This window comes from Anabrus simplex, chromosome 10 (assembly GCF_040414725.1).
Source record: "Anabrus simplex isolate iqAnaSimp1 chromosome 10, ASM4041472v1, whole genome shotgun sequence".
In the NCBI taxonomy this organism is placed as follows: domain Eukaryota; kingdom Metazoa; phylum Arthropoda; class Insecta; order Orthoptera; family Tettigoniidae; genus Anabrus; species Anabrus simplex.
In genome coordinates, this window is record NC_090274.1 from 129,377,866 (window position 1) to 129,394,900 (window position 17,035).

A 17,035-nucleotide genomic window follows, 5' to 3' on the forward strand; every position below is an offset into this window, starting at 1 on the left:
CCCAGGACATGGCCAGGTGTTTCGTGTTGTCCTGCTGCCCGCCCGGTAAAGAGCGAACTGCGGCGACGTTAATTGTCATCTTGCTGCTGAACATGACAGGGCATGGTGATCAGATTTCCACTTATTAGCTGGTGTGTATTCCTTAAATAATTGTGATCCTTATGGGGCAGTTCACTCCAGAGTTAAAATTCGCATTCTCGCAATTCGGCACGAACCTTCCTGGTATCAGGAAATTGAGTGTGACTGTTGATGTAGATGATTAGGAGAGTCCTTTCAGTGCCAACTTGATTCTCTGCTTTAAGGTCCCTTGTGCCATTTCTATTAGGGCTGTTCTCTCTACTCAGAACCTGACAGATGTCGAGCTTCGCAAGAGGCGCAGAGATCGGTCGATAGTTGAGTGGTTTTTATTATCTCATCTGCCTGTTGGAGTGATTGAACAGTTTAGAATTTGGAATTTCTGTTCTTCTTGCAACAAAGTTGAGTTAACAAGAATTTCTACACGGTCTCGTAGTTTTTTCAGAGTTGTTTGAGGGTCAAATAACAGTTTGTCGGAGACGTTTGTGGCTAGATAAGGTATTGATTCACCACGGGCTTCTCAGCCATGATTCAATTCCTATTACAACATGTGGTAAATATGTATCTCTTAAACTACCTAATTCTATTCCTTTGTTTAAAATACTTCTACAATTTAACACTTAACAATTTTGTCATCCTTACTTGGCCTGCTTCTTGTACTGTCACCCAGTTGTACTTTCTCTTAAAACTAACTAGCTGGCTGTTTTATCGAGTATGACTGAGACACACTTGGCAGTGAATGAGAACATTTCTGTAATTGGTCTAGCCTATATCACAAGACACTTGGCTCGACTCCAGACAGGTCCGATAAAACTCGCAAAGCACAACACTATGCAAAATCAAGCCTTGCATTTTACTGAATGAAAAACAAGAATTTTACTTTTCTCACTATACATGTTGTCATTCCCATCCCCTGCATGTGTCAAGTCCGTATATTTGTACATTGTAACACGATACTTGTAATGTGTCAGTTTTCTTTGAATGTACAAATAGAGGAAAATAAAACCGTGTATATTAATATTGAGCGCTTTATAATGAAACCGAAATATTTAAAAAATAGTGTACTCCAACATTTCGTTGAATGGTGCGAGATGTCCACTGCTGTGCCGTACCTGCAAGCCTGGCCGCAATAGCGTAACATCGCAAGACGCGTGATCGGCGGTAGGAGGGAAGTTACATTGCAGCCAAGGTGTGTAACTCAATCACTTTGGTGCCAAACGATTCTGTAACCTCAATTGAACAACAATCGGCAAGGAAATTGGAAACATTCGCGGGTCAAGTTGATAGAGAGGTGCATGCTGCGGGGGAGCGTTGAGAGGTGTAGACGGTACTGAGAGCAGAGGAAGCTCAGATGTGTTGATTTGCTCTTGTTTTCTGTTTCAGGTGCAAGTCTGTGCTGTTGGAGGCGGGCAGAGCCTCGTCGGGACAGCTGTATGGCACTGGGCTCCCGGGTGTTCCGAGGCATCATGGTGAAAACCTTCCAGGCCTATCTTCCCAACTGTCACCGCACCTACTCGTGCATCCACTGCCGAGCTCATCTGGCCAACCACGACGAGCTCATATCCAAGGTAAAATAGCTCTTCCACTGGCATCACTATTAGCGCCACACAGCGTTAAGAAACACTCTTGTACTGAGTGATGCGGCTCATGTTGCAGAGACTACCTTGGTGTGAAACCATCTTGGAATGGTATGTACGTACAGCGTCCCGGGGCCCTCAGGCTTCAACTACTGTGTCGTCAACTTTCTACCAGTTCCGAAATTCAGATTTGCTGTTGTCTAACAAAATGGACGCTTCATTTTTTTTTTTTCCTGCTAGTTGCTTTACGTCGCACCGACACAGATAGGTCTTATGGCGACGATGGGACAGGAAAGGGCTAGGAGTTGGAAGGAAGCGACCGTGGCCTTAATTAAGGTACAGCCCCAGCATTTGCCTGGTGTGGAAATGGGAAACCACGGAAAACCATTTTCAGGGCTGCCGACAGTGGGGTTCGAACCTACTATCTCCCGAATACTGGACACTGGCCGCACTTAAGCGACTGCAGCTATCGAGCTCGGTGGACGCTTCTTATGACTGAGTAAATTTGTGTCTGATGACACTGAATGCAGTTAGCATCGAGCCTGCGTACTGAAATAGCTGTTGACCACCACACGCCACGTCCGGCTTTTACTCTCATGTGTGCAAAGAATACAGTGAAATTGGATACAGGAAGACCTTGGTGAATATCGGGTGAACGGAATTAGACTAAAGCGGAGGCAACGCTTTAGTACTTTACTTTGACCGTATTGCACAAGCCCAGTACAGACAATAGTAACACTACTTAGGAACTTAAGCTTTCCCGATGTTGTGTGTGTGTGTCAATAGAAAACAAGGCACGCCCCTGACCCCGCTCAACAACGTATCTGCGAACATGAAGGCTCCTACACACGTACGAACCTGGCTATATACTGTCCCAAAAATTGGTATCCGATTTTGAAATGGCGCTACCTAGTTCAAAAGAAGTCATGTTGTAGCATACGGGTAAAATTTCAGAACAGGCAGTTGCCTTCCATGAACAATCTATTTAAAAAATCCACTGTGAGGCGGAAACCTCTTAGTGAAACTGAGAATACACGTAAACTCCGAACACTAGCCGATAATCGCCGATTAGGTCACCAGAACCACTAACCACTAGCCAGGAGGTGAAGAGATTTTCCGAGCAAAACGATCAGTTAAATGCGGTCCTTAGTCGAGCATAACAAGTAATAATAAAGGCTGCGTGTTCTTTCTCTCTGCCAGTACACCGGAGTTCCATGCCGAGCTCTGCTGTGATATTGGAATAGTTCTCTCCCTGACACAGGGGTTGGAGGTATAAAGTGGTTGCTACAAGTTGCCTCAGAGCATGAGCATGTAGTGTCCTTAATGGCTTCTAGAGCCACATGGACCGCTCCTCCGGTTCGCTAACTTTGTGACGGTCCCGGTACCCTGCACGAGTGTTGTGGTGGAAGTCTGTCTAGAACAAACAGGTCAGCGTAGGTCACTTTGCCGCCACGTGGCTCCATCAAGACCCTGAAACACCACGCATGGAAATATGCCAGATTTTCATTTTCAGTTCTTTGGATGAAACTTTAGAGGTTTTCGTAACAAGTACTACCTTGACCCTGTAAATACACGAGGTTGGTCCCGTATTAAACTATGCCACAAGTTTATGTATAGTCGCTCACAATCAGAATGAGCGCATTCATTGCATTTACTATTTGATCAGAGTTAAATTCACCAGGCAAGTAGTTCCAGCACGAAACAGTGTATTTGACTTGCAGTGTTGTTACAGTGGGAGTCCGTACTTGTTAGTGGATTTTCCACATGGCAATAGTTTTAGTATATTTTAAACTTGTCTGTCACTTCCAACTTGCCTGTTTACTCTTTGTAACAACTTGCCTTTTGCCATTTTTCCCAGCCGTTCTTACCAGATGTCATACTCTGCATACGAACAAATTGTTCTTATTTTAATTTGACGCAGCCACGACGATTGGGTGACACTGCCCGCGTATGCCATGCATTACAGACCATCCAAATGGTTTCAATCTGCCCGGTCATGGACCTCCCCGGAGTGTGATCCATGCATCAATTACATCAGAAACTTAATGACTAAGTTATTGTCTTATTTTTGTATTTTCATTTACAGGATTTGTAGGATCATGTCATGCCGTACGATATCAGACACGGAGTTATATTGTCGTGATGAGGATAAGACACCAGAACAATCACATCCGCTCAACGCAGCGAGCGCCGTTCCGTTTTAGTATTAGCTGAGTGGACATGTTTCAGTGATCGAAGAGTCGTTTGAAAAGCGGTGGAACGCCGAGAGAACGGCTCGGGCCCTGTAGCTGTCAAATGGTGGGTTTGAACCCCACCTTCGGCAGCCTCGTTCTCTCGTTCAAGCCATCGTCGCCATATTGGTGCGACGTGAAATGGGTAATTTAATAAAGAACCAGCTCAAAAGGAAAGTTAACAATTACGACCGTGGAAAATTATATCGTGCAGAGGAAACTCGCTATACCTCGTGCAAAACTATAGGACTTCATCAGGTGACACATGTTGCATGATTTGATGGCTTGATGGTGTATTCAGCACTTCAAAATATAACAAATACAGAAAGTGATTCAGATCTATGTCTTGTCTAGCTGTTGCTTTCCTCACTGGGTGGAGTCTGACGTCGGCACACTCTGAACAATGGTCTTGGGGAGTTTTACCTAACATCCACATTCCCATTCAGGTGCTGAGGTATGTCAGGTGTGGAAAATGTTTATGGATGTTCACAGTGCCCAGGCAGTGGACAGATTGGTGGTGGTGTGCTCTTTTGGCATGAATGACGACGTTTGTACTCAGGGCCAAAGGCTATTTACTTGCTGAATTCAAAATATACTGCATTAGCTTGACAAAAATAAGATGCGAATTGCGTTGTAGAAGGTTTAAAGAACAGAAATGGAAAGCAACGGGACAAGGCCAGATGGAAGTGGAAACTATTGGTGAGATGAGAATAGCAATGTGCCTCTCTGACGTTCGCTTGAACTTGGGCTAAAGCCAAAAAAGAGATGGTGAAGGTGTGCAACAAAACGAGAGGAAGATGTCACTATCAAAAAAGCCATGGAGGCACCTGTGGAGGTGGACATCTTGTTTCTTAATTTTTTCTACTTTCTGACGGGGAATCGAACCCACGTCTTCCCCGGTGACCCGAATACTGGGCTGTGTATTATATGATTACTTCACCTTGGGAAAATTCTCCGTTAATATTAGCTGTATTGAGAAACTGTGAAAAATACAATGTTTGATACACTTTCACCGAACGCTGGAGATGTAGCAAGCCTGAGCCAACCTGGCCTTAACTAGAGTTCCCCCTGCCTATCGTATGAGGCCACTAAACCTTGGGAGCCTGGCTTGGCGACCACGGGGTCCTCAGCTGAGTCTCGTCATTGTTTCCACTTTGTGCCAGGTTCCTCGCTTTCATCTATCATACTCGACCTCCCGTGGTCAACTCTTTTCCGCCCCGACGGTATTAGCCTTTCATGTTCACGCCCTTCATCGCCCTTGGCTTTGTTTAGCCGAAGTGTTGGACACTTTCCACTTTTTCTCTCTGATTAGTGTTAGAGGATGGTTGCCCAATTGTACTTCATCTTACAACAGTAATCACCACCACTCTCCGCTAGAGTCCAAAGAAAATGTTTAAATCAGAAGTCCAGGTTCCAAGTACAATGTCGCACTTATGGTACTCTGTCAACGATTGAATATAAGAAGTCGTAGTTTTGAGATAGTAACTTTTCCCGACTTTTGAAGTGGAGTCCTCAGGTAGAACGCGTCAGCAAGTAACAATGTTGTGAAGATCCTGGATTAGCTGCTGTATATGTACAAAGCAAGCAGTTAGTTAAATAAGTTTTGAGTAACAGAATACACTGGTGTGGTTATGTCACAGCGGGTTCGACCTGGTTCACTGTGCTAGCCTCCATCCAGCACGTACAACAATTCCTGCGTGACTGAACTCCGTCGCCTCAGTGTCTCTGAAAACTGTAAAAGTACTTTTTTAAACTCTATTTGTTCGGGGCGTCGACCTAGAAAGATATTTTCCCCCTGCTTGCACCATATGTTAGGAACCTGCGTGTATTTTGTAAACGGTGGAAGTGTGAAGTGTTGAATGTGAGGAAAGGAACGTTAAAGACGACACTGACATCCAGTCCCCAGGCCAGGGATATTAATCATTTACAATTTAAAAACCCCAGACCCGGCCGGGAATCGAACCCGGGGCCGCCGGGTGATAGGCGGTATTTCTTTGGCACGTGTTAGGAACTGCACTTGATGTCCACAGCAGCTACGAGTTGTGAGCGCCTGGTTTGCCGCAGCACTCGTATCATCAGAGCTCTGCAGGTTGCTGGGCTCGTGGTACACCAAGGAGACAAGGGCCGACCATTGTACAAGTGAAAATGTCGGCGAAGCCCTCCGTTGACGCATTCATCCTTAGAATAGATAGTTTTGCTGCTGGAGAGCAGAGAGCAGAAATGGGTAAGGAGGCAACAGCTACCGTGGTTGTAGAGACGAGGGTGATAGGAACTCTCTCTTGAGCAGGTTTGATATAAAGTGGACAAGAACGCCGCCGTTAGTGAGTGGACCTTGCTACTTTTGTATTGATACACCACAACGGAACAGTTATTGTAATGAAAGATCTACGAGCTAATTTTAGCTTGAGAACGTCTACGTAAGGACCTGATGATTTTGAGGTACAATGCATGATTTGGTTTGCACTAGTAACTCCGAAAGCAAAGAGGTTAAGGTAGAGGCGAGAGGAGGCGAATATGAAGTTCGACTCGTTTTGAAAATTTCTTAGTTTTGACGTCCAACTATCAATCCTATGTCTTCGTGCGGCATGTTGCCTACTACCCTAACCCATTAGTGCATAGCGTCCGAAAAATCCGACGTCATAAAAAAATAAAATGTGTGTTATTTATGCATGGTTTTAAGCCCGCGATACTTCCTTTTGTTTCGGAAACGCTGTAGCTAAGAAGAACTAAGAATGCATCATTCTTCATTCTTATCATTCATTTATTGCGAGCATGACGGCAAGATACTGCAGAGTTTTGAGCAACAGGCAAGATTTTTATTTATGGATTAACAAATATTTCCAATAATTGTAAACTTTGGGACGTCTCGTATTGTTGACACTCCTATGAACCTACCAACATGCAAAGATGTCAATTATGACATTATTGACGTTACAGAGGCTTGTAAATACAGCTGTCCTGAAAATCGGATGCTATGCATTGTCTGACATATGTATTCCCTTACTAGTTTGATGTTGAGTGAAATTTTGGAAGTTTTGAAGGAAGGACAGACTTTGGAGAGGAGCAGCACATCAAACCTCCTGATATCGGATGTGAAACGGTTGATATGATAGATGAGTACGAGCGTAATCTAAATTACCTCGATAGAAATCTACTTCTCAGTAAATGTGAATGACATATTGCTTCAACAGAATACGAAAAGGGAAGGCTAGGTTCTGTGGTGGTCAAAATATTACTGAAAGTTGTATCTGTACAATTTTGAACTGATAAACCAGAAAACCGTGCAAAAGGAAACTGCCACACGAAAATAGGGACTCATACATAAGATTGGGCTTGCACCTCTGTTTCCGATATCCCTGATTGGGTGATAGAAAATTCAAAAGCATTAGTAGGTCGAATTGCAACACACAAGGAGCAGTTCCAAAGTAGACAGGACTACAATCTACATCTCATTGACTGTGCTGTCTCCTGCCCCCTCCCGCCCCCACACACATCAATTGATGCGCAAAATTGTGAAATTCTGCTAGATTTCTCTCTCTGCCAGTGGCTATAGGATACCTTTCCAAGTGTATACAGCAATATAAAACGAAAGTCTGAAAGAATTTGGACTTGGTGGAAGTGTAGTCCTAGCCCTTATTGATGCAGGTGAAACTATCAAACAGGGGGCATACAATATGCTCCATTAGCATGTTTCTCAAATGCAGTGTTTTACTATGCAAATGAGTTGTGTCGACCTCAGTTCAAGGAAAAACTTACGTATTTCCATCGATGCGCTACAGAGCGCAGCACTCTGCATGATGTGTATTGACGATCTTTTCTTTTACGAGACGAGGTTTTATCTTTTGACGCATATCTTTGCCTTGCTTGCTCGAGATATTTTAACAATGAAGCCCAGGCCGTCCGGAATTGCCTTTCTCTGTTTTAGGTGGATTTTTAACTTATTTATAAGAGCCTTTACTACATTCATATCGTAAGTTAAGTGTGGATATGACAGGTATGTGCTTTTAGTTGTTACTTTATTATTACGATGTTTGTAAACTTTATTTTTACAATCCTTGATAACGTGGTCGATGTTCGTCTTTGTACTTCGGTGCGTGTAATGACCTGTGTGAGTGCCACTGCTTGTTATTATGATTACTGTTCATCTGAATTTTGGTTTACGACTCTTCGCATTTTTAGTGCACTTCGTTTTCTTGTACTTCGCCATCTATGAAGCCATGACTTTCGTGTCGACTAAAAGTTTCATTTGGGTCGTACGAAACTCGAGCTTGAAGGGCTTTAGTACGTGGTCCTGCCTGTTTTCCCTGATTATATTGTGCTCCGAGACCTGGGACTGTGTTAAGGTGAGTCATGCGATGTGTATTGGCACCTCGTGTGAATGTTTCGAATGAATGCTGGTGTCCGAACGAAGTGAGAGATGGGCTATCGATTAGTTTATTTAAATTTTAATTTTATATTTGATCTTGTTTCTGTACCTTGGTACAGCTTTGTTTATTTATTTGGCCATGTCTTTACTTTGGGTTCGGCTAGCCGCCTGTCGGCCATGTCTATACTCTAATCATCGCACATGCCTGTAATCCTCTGTTGTTTAATATCTCTGGACCAGAGATGCTGTACTCAGCGCCTTGTTGATATCTTCCTTTATTTCTTGCGTTTTTATGTTGATCTCTCTGGACGTGTGGGCTGACATTCTTTTGTGAGAGGGAGAGTTCTATTGTTGCGCGGATAGCGAAAGGAAAGATATGTGGTGTGAATAATGTAATCTCGTAAAAGAATACTGCTTATATTACCGTGCGCACGGCAATTTGATTGGAATGCTAATTGTAACGAGGTTGTTACTGAATCAGCGAGCTGGTAATAATATATTTTTAGTGTTTCATTATTAATTATGTTGAGCTCACTCCACGGTGTCGAGAGGTAAGCTTGAGAAGGTATGTTCATGTTTTATTTATTGATTTGTCTTGTGCAATTGGCTTCTTTTTCATGCTTCTTGATTCAAATACTACTTTATTAATAAACCCTGTCCTTATGTTTATTCAGTGTTTCATTTATAGTAGTCTTCGATAATCATCCTTGTTCATTAATAACGAGGGCCATCATCAGTTCAGGGCTGTCTTTCTGCCTTCCCCAATCGGGGTCCGCACCTCAATTCTCCCGATATGCGCATCTATTTACATCGCGTTAGATCTCTTGGTGAGGGGATTCGGCACACAACTACTTTACATCCCTAAAATTGGTGAGACATCTGACTTCAAAGGGAATGAGTGCAACAGGGACATTTGAAGAAAACAAGACAGAAGTGGCCTCGTCAAAGAAAGGCGAACAGGAAAAAGAAGGGGATCATATGACTACAGGAGTTTTGGTGGTGCGTCGCTGGTGCGCTGGGAGGACAACAGTCTTGTCACTGCTGGTACGAACTACAAACAGATGGAGATGGTGGTCCGTGTAAAAAAATATGGGAAGTGGGTGTATCGCAATGAAAGGCATCCGAAGAGTGGATCAGCTTGATCAGTTTGGACTTCACCTGAAATGCTTCTGTAGATACATAAACGTAAATAGTATTGTGATAAGTCTGTAGTGGAAATTGTAGGTCCACTTTACAGATAAGTTAACACTGCCTAGCTGCAACATTATTGTACAGTGTAATGCTGAGTAAGTAGTGTTCGTTGTTCTGACCTGAGTGCATAGCCATCGGACATTCTGATAGTTGAAACGTGTTTCTGCAGTTATTAAGAGCAGAAAGGTGTAGATACATTGAAATAAAACACGAAAAATAACTTCATGCACCAGTGGGGACAAGTGGGGTTCAAAAATGTGAGAATTGACTTCATATTGACTTCCGAATGTAATAGAGAAGCCCGACGCGACGACCGCAAGCGCTAGGTGCTCACTTAGTTCATTTAATACCTCCATAGAAATGTAACATTGCCTGTATATTACTAATCTTAGTTTGACAGACCACCATGGAACAGTACATAAGTCTTCCATTTGACGTTTTCTGTTATTAACCACTGCGTCCGAGTACACCCGGCTATCTGGCTCACTAGGTAAGGCGCCGAAGGCCTTGATTCAATTCGAAAACTGTGCGCAGTATTCATGCGGATGAAGGCTCACTGTCTTCTACACGGCAGTAGTGTCACTTTTGAGCGAATTAATATTTGACATGATCGCAGGTAGTCGTTAGTTCGAAACGTCGAAGCGCTATACATTCTAAAGTTGAAACGCGCGAGGGCTCAGATAAAAGTTCTCAGGACACTTCTTAATTTGGAAAATAAAAACTACAAAGTTTTTGAAATTTTGAAAACTTGAACAAAATTGCTTGTTGTATCGAAAACAAGTAGCCACACTGGTCAAGTGTAATGTCTCCAAAAACTAATAGTCTAGTGAAAGTGAACATCAATTTGCTTTGTTTTCTTGTTTCTTATGAACTCCACCAATCTGGTAGCCGTGTGTGTTGGTGACCACGGGGCTCCTTCCGACCCCGACAGTGGAGCTGCGTTTGGACTGTACCCCAATCGTTTACCGAATTCTCTTCTGAAATTATTTCAAAGAGGTCAGAAATGTGTATAGCATTTCGCTTGATAAATTATTCCAGTTCCTAATTTCTCTTCCTATAAACGAATATTTTCTCAATTTGTCCTCTTGAATTCGGACGTTATCTCCATATTCTGACCTTTCCTACTTTTAAAAGCACCGCAAAAAATGATTCGTCTACTAATGTCATTGCATTGTCGATCAGCTCGTCTCCTTTTCGTACCACTACTCTTTTGTCGAAATCGTGCTGCTTTCCTTTGGAAGGTTTTCAGTTCTCTTATGAAATAATAGACTAGTCTAATATGCCCTCTCCTTCACATAGTGTCATGAACCATGTGAAGAGGTTTACAAGCTTCGTGTCCAGTGAAGACAGGGAGGAGCGAGCGCCATATGGCTTGACGTGAGCTTATTATCGCCATGGTTAACTCCACTACAGCATCGAGTGTTATTTCCGTGCAACAACTAGTTCACAAGTGGCGTAACTAATAAGAAAAACAGCGAAAGAGAAGAAAAGAGGTTAGAAGTCAGCAAGTCAGCACGCAATACACGATCTTCCCGAACTCATTCAGCCTGCAGATTTCATTGCAATAGTGTCCAGCGTGCCTGCTTCTTACTCGCAAGGTCTGGTTCCATTCCCGGCCAGGACAGGGCACGTGGGTGTGATGACCCTGTTTCCAACAGGTACCCCTCGAGGTCACTCACCTCTCTGCATATCCCTATCACGTTGTTATCTCTTTACTTCGATTCGGTGTGTTTTTAAAAATAAATCGAGAAGACCACGGATGGGTGTGATGTGGTACACGCGATTTGCAGTTCAGTCACTTTGATTGCTACAGCTGCGAGCTTAAAATTCCTGAAAAGAGTGAAGGTTTCGCCAGATTGCGCGTGACTTCTGTTTGATGTCACTGACAGGTAGGAAACATTTCCCACCCTATCATTTTTGAAACGCCTGCTTGATACGAAATTCCGTTGTCACATCATAATCCATAAGTGTGGCCGCCGGTGGCGTATGCTGGGATCAAGACGTGGGTTACCACGAGGCTTTTCGATGGTTGGTTTTAGTGAACGTCAAGCGTTAATCGTTTTGAGCTGCAGCCAAAAGCCAACGAAGCAGCCTGCTGTGTTGTCAAGGCTGCTTCACAAGCTATTGCCAATACCCAACACATGATCAGTAGATATGCTGGTCTAATGTTTGTGGCTGAAAATGTGGTCTGGTAGCTCCGGTTCAATTGTCAGAATCAACCCCCTCGTAAACCCCTGCTTGGGGACTATTGTTGTTGTTGTTGTTATTATTATTATTATTATTATTATTATTATTATTTGCTAGTGGCTTTACGTCGCACCGACACAGATAGGTCCTATGGCGACGATAGGATAGGAAAGGCCTAGGAGTTCGAAGGAAGCGGCCGTGGCCTTAATTAAGGTAAAGTCTGGTGTGAAAATGGGAAACCACGGAAAACCATTTTCAGGGCTGCCGACAGTGGGATTAGAGCCCACTATCTCCCGGATGCAAACTCACAGCCGTACGCCTCTAACCGCATGGCCAACTCGCCTGGTATTATTATTATTATTATTATTATTATTATTATTATTATTATTATTATTATTATTTGTACTAATGTTTAATTACCAGCGGTCATACCCACCGTTCACTGGCTTATTAGCTTGCTCGGGCGATCAATGGTGGTGTCCGACCCATGGTCACGGGTTAGATTCCAACAAACAAAAGAGAACACTAAACCTAAGAGATTGCATTTCATTTTAGCAGAGTTACCTATAAAAAGAAAACTATATTACTGCTATAAGAGCAGGCCTGCGGTGTCTTCCTACAAGGATTTAGAAGTAAACGGGAGCTCTGTTATAAGGTGAGGAACGCATGGTTGTTCGTTAGCAGTGGCGATCTGATGGAGCGAAGCCTAGAGGCCGGTCTCCACTGATTAACGTTTAACAACAACATGTTAAATGTTAACTGGTGACACCATCAACATGTCAAATGGTGAATACTGTTTCATTTAACATTGTGTCCACACTTAATAAACATGTTAAACTTGACTTCCTTTTTCTATATACAGATACGGTAGTTCATTATATCAGTTTGTGGTAATACATTTAAGTGGTGTCTAGTATTTTCAAACAAGGACAATGGACTCAGATGAATAGGACTGCCGGGCGATTTGTCCGTGTGGTCAGGGGCACGCGACTGTGAGCTTGCATCCGGGAGATAGTGGGTTCGAATCCCACTGTCGGCAGCCCTGAAGATGGTTTTCCGTGGTTTCCCTTTTTCACACCAGACAAATGCTGGGGCTGTGCCTTAAGGGCACGGTCGCTTCGCTTCCTTCCAAACCCTAGGCCTTTCCTGTCCCATCGTCGCCATAAAACCTATCTGTGTCGGTGCGACGTAAAGTCACTAGCAAAAAAAAAAGATGAAAAGGATTTGGCCTTTGTTATTGCCACTGTTGCTTCTTGTTATGATTTAGAAATGCAGTTTTATTTGGCACATTTCCTCCCCTCATCCTCCCCATTGCTTCAAAAGCAAACCACTTTGAAGTATAAAGTTCGTCCGCACCCGCCCCCGACTTCTCTGAACGTTGTACAATACTCGACTGTACTGAGAGCGGAGGGACGCTAGTTTTATTTTTCGATGCACTCGCGGGAACAGTTATAGATAATTTTGAGTTCCCGGAAACTGCCGGCTTTCTTCGCTTTATATCTGCATTCCTTTGACGAGACATCCCGCAAACAAGGCCTTTCTATTGTATCATTGATTTATTAAGTCCAGAGTAAACTCCTTGCTCCACTCCATTTCTGACTATAAATTTTAGTATAGTGCAGAGAGAACGACACATGTGCGCGTATTGTATTTGGGCTTATAACAAAGAGTGCAGAGTGTTGTAACTATAATCCTACTTCACGAGAAACACGTTGAACTCGGGTTCAACCAACACACCTCTAATTGCAACTCAGTCGGCCCAAAAAGCATAAACAGGCAGACGCCTAGTTGACTGTCGCCTCCCCAGAACACCATGTATTCCTTTCTCATCACAGGTGTGGACACCGCCGTCACGGAAAGTCCGGCTACCGAGTCCACGATGTGCGCAGACTCATGGATCGAACAACTTCCCGGCCTTCACGCGACGGAGACGATACAACAGTCCTCGAAGCCTGCGGAGCGAAGATCGACAACAAACAATATGCAGTGCTGCCAACTCCAGAATATATTCTGCAGCAAATGTTCAGTAACCCCAATACCTTTCCCACCGTTAATGAATATCAACCTAACACAATCCAGCAGCCCCACCGCCATTTCGCCCACACCAACTACTACTTCCATCGCTACCACGACCACCCATCCCTCCCCTATAATTACCTCCCAGAGCTCCTCACCACCTAGTCATCTGCAACCCCCTGCCAACCAAACAGATGCAACCAGCGCAGCGCAGCCAGCCTCGAACCGCCGCAACACCAGCACCCCAGCAGCCACCAGTCCACAACAAGAGACATCCTGGAAGAAGGCGTCCCAGTCCTCCGAGCATATCGCATCTACACCAGGAACGGCCCGACATTCATGGTACGGATTCAACTCTCCTCCGAAGAAGCAGCACAACATCGCATAACCACCGGCGTTCGAATTCACAGCCAGCACCACCGAGTAGAACACTCTCGCTCCCCGCCCAACAACCGGCCACTCCCACCACCCACCACACCTCCGCAAGCCATGCACCTACCCATTCCCCAAACTAGCTTCACCCTACCACCCCTCCGTCTTCTAGCCACATCCATCACCAACATTACAACAACCCTCCACTTCCTTACATCCCAACTCTACCCCAGTACCCCTTACCGGCAAACTGTACCAACACTATATGAATTTTTAAACTGTATTGCAAACCCTATATATGTAACTAAATATATGTAACTCGTGTAAAATTCTCAATAAAAAGCACGAGATCAGAGCTACACCCCTTAGCCAAGAGGCCAAACCTTCAGCACAACCCCGAAACACATCACCGTTTTTCCCCTCATGCAACTCCTACAAATCCTCCAAACCCGCCAAATCTCCTGGCCAGATAGAAGGCGTTACCTTCTAGGTGGCCCGCCCCTCCCCTTCGGGCAGGGGAATGAAAACTTCCCCCTTGGTCCTTGGTCGTTTGCGTCGTCTGGCTATCTGTTGACATGGAAACAGCATGGAAGTTGCCGAAGCTGTGTCGACATCTCACGAACACCTGCAGGGCCTGATTCTGCGCCAGGGGGTCTTCCTCCTGGAAGACCTGCGCGCTCCCCTTGTAGGAAAAAACCCCGCCCCCCGGACTACGTGAGGCCCGATTCGTAGGAGAAGTGGAAGAACGCCTGGTTGAAGCAAATATTTAATTAAGTTACCTGATTAAAAACAACCTGAGACTAAAATGAACTATTAAAGGGCCCTCAAGAGAAATATTGATTTGAATATAATGTATTTAATTGTTGAAAAATCCTATTTTAATTTTTCGATACTTTGTGCAAGAACGTACTAAGTGCTTTCACACTGTGATATCGAGATTGCTTCTTCCTAATAGCAAAGCTTGGTTTTCGTTTATACAGTAACATTTACCTGAATATTTTAGGCAGTGTACTAACAATCTCTTGGCGGTCCACATAGCCAGCTCCGAACGTGATGTTGCAGCATGGAAAGCATCTTCTGAAGTGCAGTTGTGCCATCTTCTGATGTCCTTCAATTCGAACTCTGTTGTACACTTTGATCTTTCCAAAACTGTCGGGCATTCTAGTCATAGCAACGTTGAAAGAATCCCCCCCCCCCCCACCGCAGATTCGAATGGAGGAATAGAAACTCCGGATAATTTTACGTTAAACAGAGCCATGCCATGTGAACGTAAAGGGATATCCTTCAGGATATGTAATACAGTGGTTTCCCGTTGCCTTCCGCATCCTAATGCCGTTGACCAGTTGTAGGTTCTGCCGCCTTTTGGGACCATTTCCTGTGCCAAGGACAATAGAGTGGCCTAACCTCTACTCGCACATCCACCCTCAAGGAGACTGTTGGCACTTGGTAGAGGAGATCTTCTTAGACCGGAAGATGCTCGGTCCCTTCATTCCTTAGCCGCCTGCATATAACAAATTGTCATAAACAGTCGTTGCCCCCTCTCTACCGCGGGGAGGTTTTTACCGTCATTGAAACTGACACCATAATGGCTTTTCTCAGTTTCTCTGCCCGTTTGCATTACAAAGTTTACATGTACATAAACTATAAACTGTAATACTCATGACATTTTCTGTTATGTTGGTTAGCGCTTTACCTACAATTCATAAGCGACACACACGGACTACATTGCTCTGCACTACAGGTAATATTTACAGTCTGCACCGCGTTATGCCTTTTACAGCTGTTCGTTATCATACACACGGAAACACATGTTGTATAAACTGTCTCGGATTCGCACAATTTGTATGATTTCATTCCGAAACGTGATCGTTTTCTTGGTATGTATGTATGGATGGTTCACATCAATTGACACTTTGCCGTCAGGGGCATAAGCTTCGGAAAATTTTGCCAACAGATAGACAAATACTGGAGTTATCGTGTACATTTTGGGAGGAATTTGTCCATTATCCACCTCATTGTCAGAGATATGTGAAATTCTGTGGAGGAAAATACAATAATAATAATAATAATAATGTTATTGTCTTTACGTCCCACTAACTACTTTTACAGCCTTCAGAAAAGCTGAGGTGCCAAAATTTAGTTCTTTCGCGTGCCAGTAAATCTACTGACAAGAGACTGACATATTTGAACACCTTCAAATACCACCGGTCTGAGCCAGAAACGAACCTGCCAAGTTGGGGTCACAAGGTCCGGCCAGCGCCTCAACCGTCTGGACCACTCAGCTCGGCGAGAAAAAAATCTCTTGTGTGTTATCAGCTCATGGAAAATACCCGTAGTGGACAATTTATTGCGAGAAATATAGTGTCCTAATTTAGGTTTCTGTACCATCCCCGCGGCAAGAGTATGGCCATAAGATTTATTACGTCCTTATTTGTTCGGACCCGGTCTTGATCTCGACTCCTTCGTTTCATCTTACTAAATTGTGTTTTGTGTGCGATTTCTTGCTGGGCATCATTTGTCTGTTCAGCTATGTTCTGGCATATCTCGACATAAAAAAGTAATTAAAATATTTTGCTCGTATTTGTTTTCCCTTTACATCACGATGAGGATCAATGCGGGACCTTCTTTGTCGATTTTCAGTATAAGTTGACGAAGAACTAGCACTGGTTTGGATTGTAATCAGTATTATTGTCATCACTGGCACTGTCATGATCGAACACGTGTTGTCTTTTTCGCGACTGCTGAACATTCACGTCAGCTATACATTCAAGCCTGCAGGTAAGTTCCTGTCAGTTGCGAATTCCCCTTCGGCACAACTATGATCACATTTCTCTCCACTAAATTCCAACATTTCGTTTATCATGGCCACTAAATTATCTTCCTCTAACGGCGGGGGCCGGTAATTCCTTTTAGACATTTTAGCGGAAAAAAAATTAAGAAAAAGGATCGAATAGAACACTGGTCTCTGCAGTTTGGACGTAAATCATGAATTGAGCCTGTATTACGGATGCGTACGATAA

General features: G+C 43.9%; 1 protein-coding gene across 4 annotated transcripts in view; it reads left to right on the top strand.

The window, feature by feature from the left end:
* Positions 1-17,035, top strand: part of Ypel (Yippee-like) — a 377,506-nt gene that overhangs the window by 274,060 nt on the left and 86,411 nt on the right. For all 4 annotated transcript variants that reach the window (XR_011018787.1, XM_067154922.2, XM_067154923.2 and 1 more), the window contains one exon: positions 1,459-1,643. Coding sequence is in view for 3 of the 4 variants with exons in the window: in XM_067154922.2 (XP_067011023.1) it covers positions 1,509-1,643 (135 nt within the window). In the remaining variant the exon portion in view is untranslated. The remainder of the gene's footprint in view (positions 1-1,458; positions 1,644-17,035) is intronic.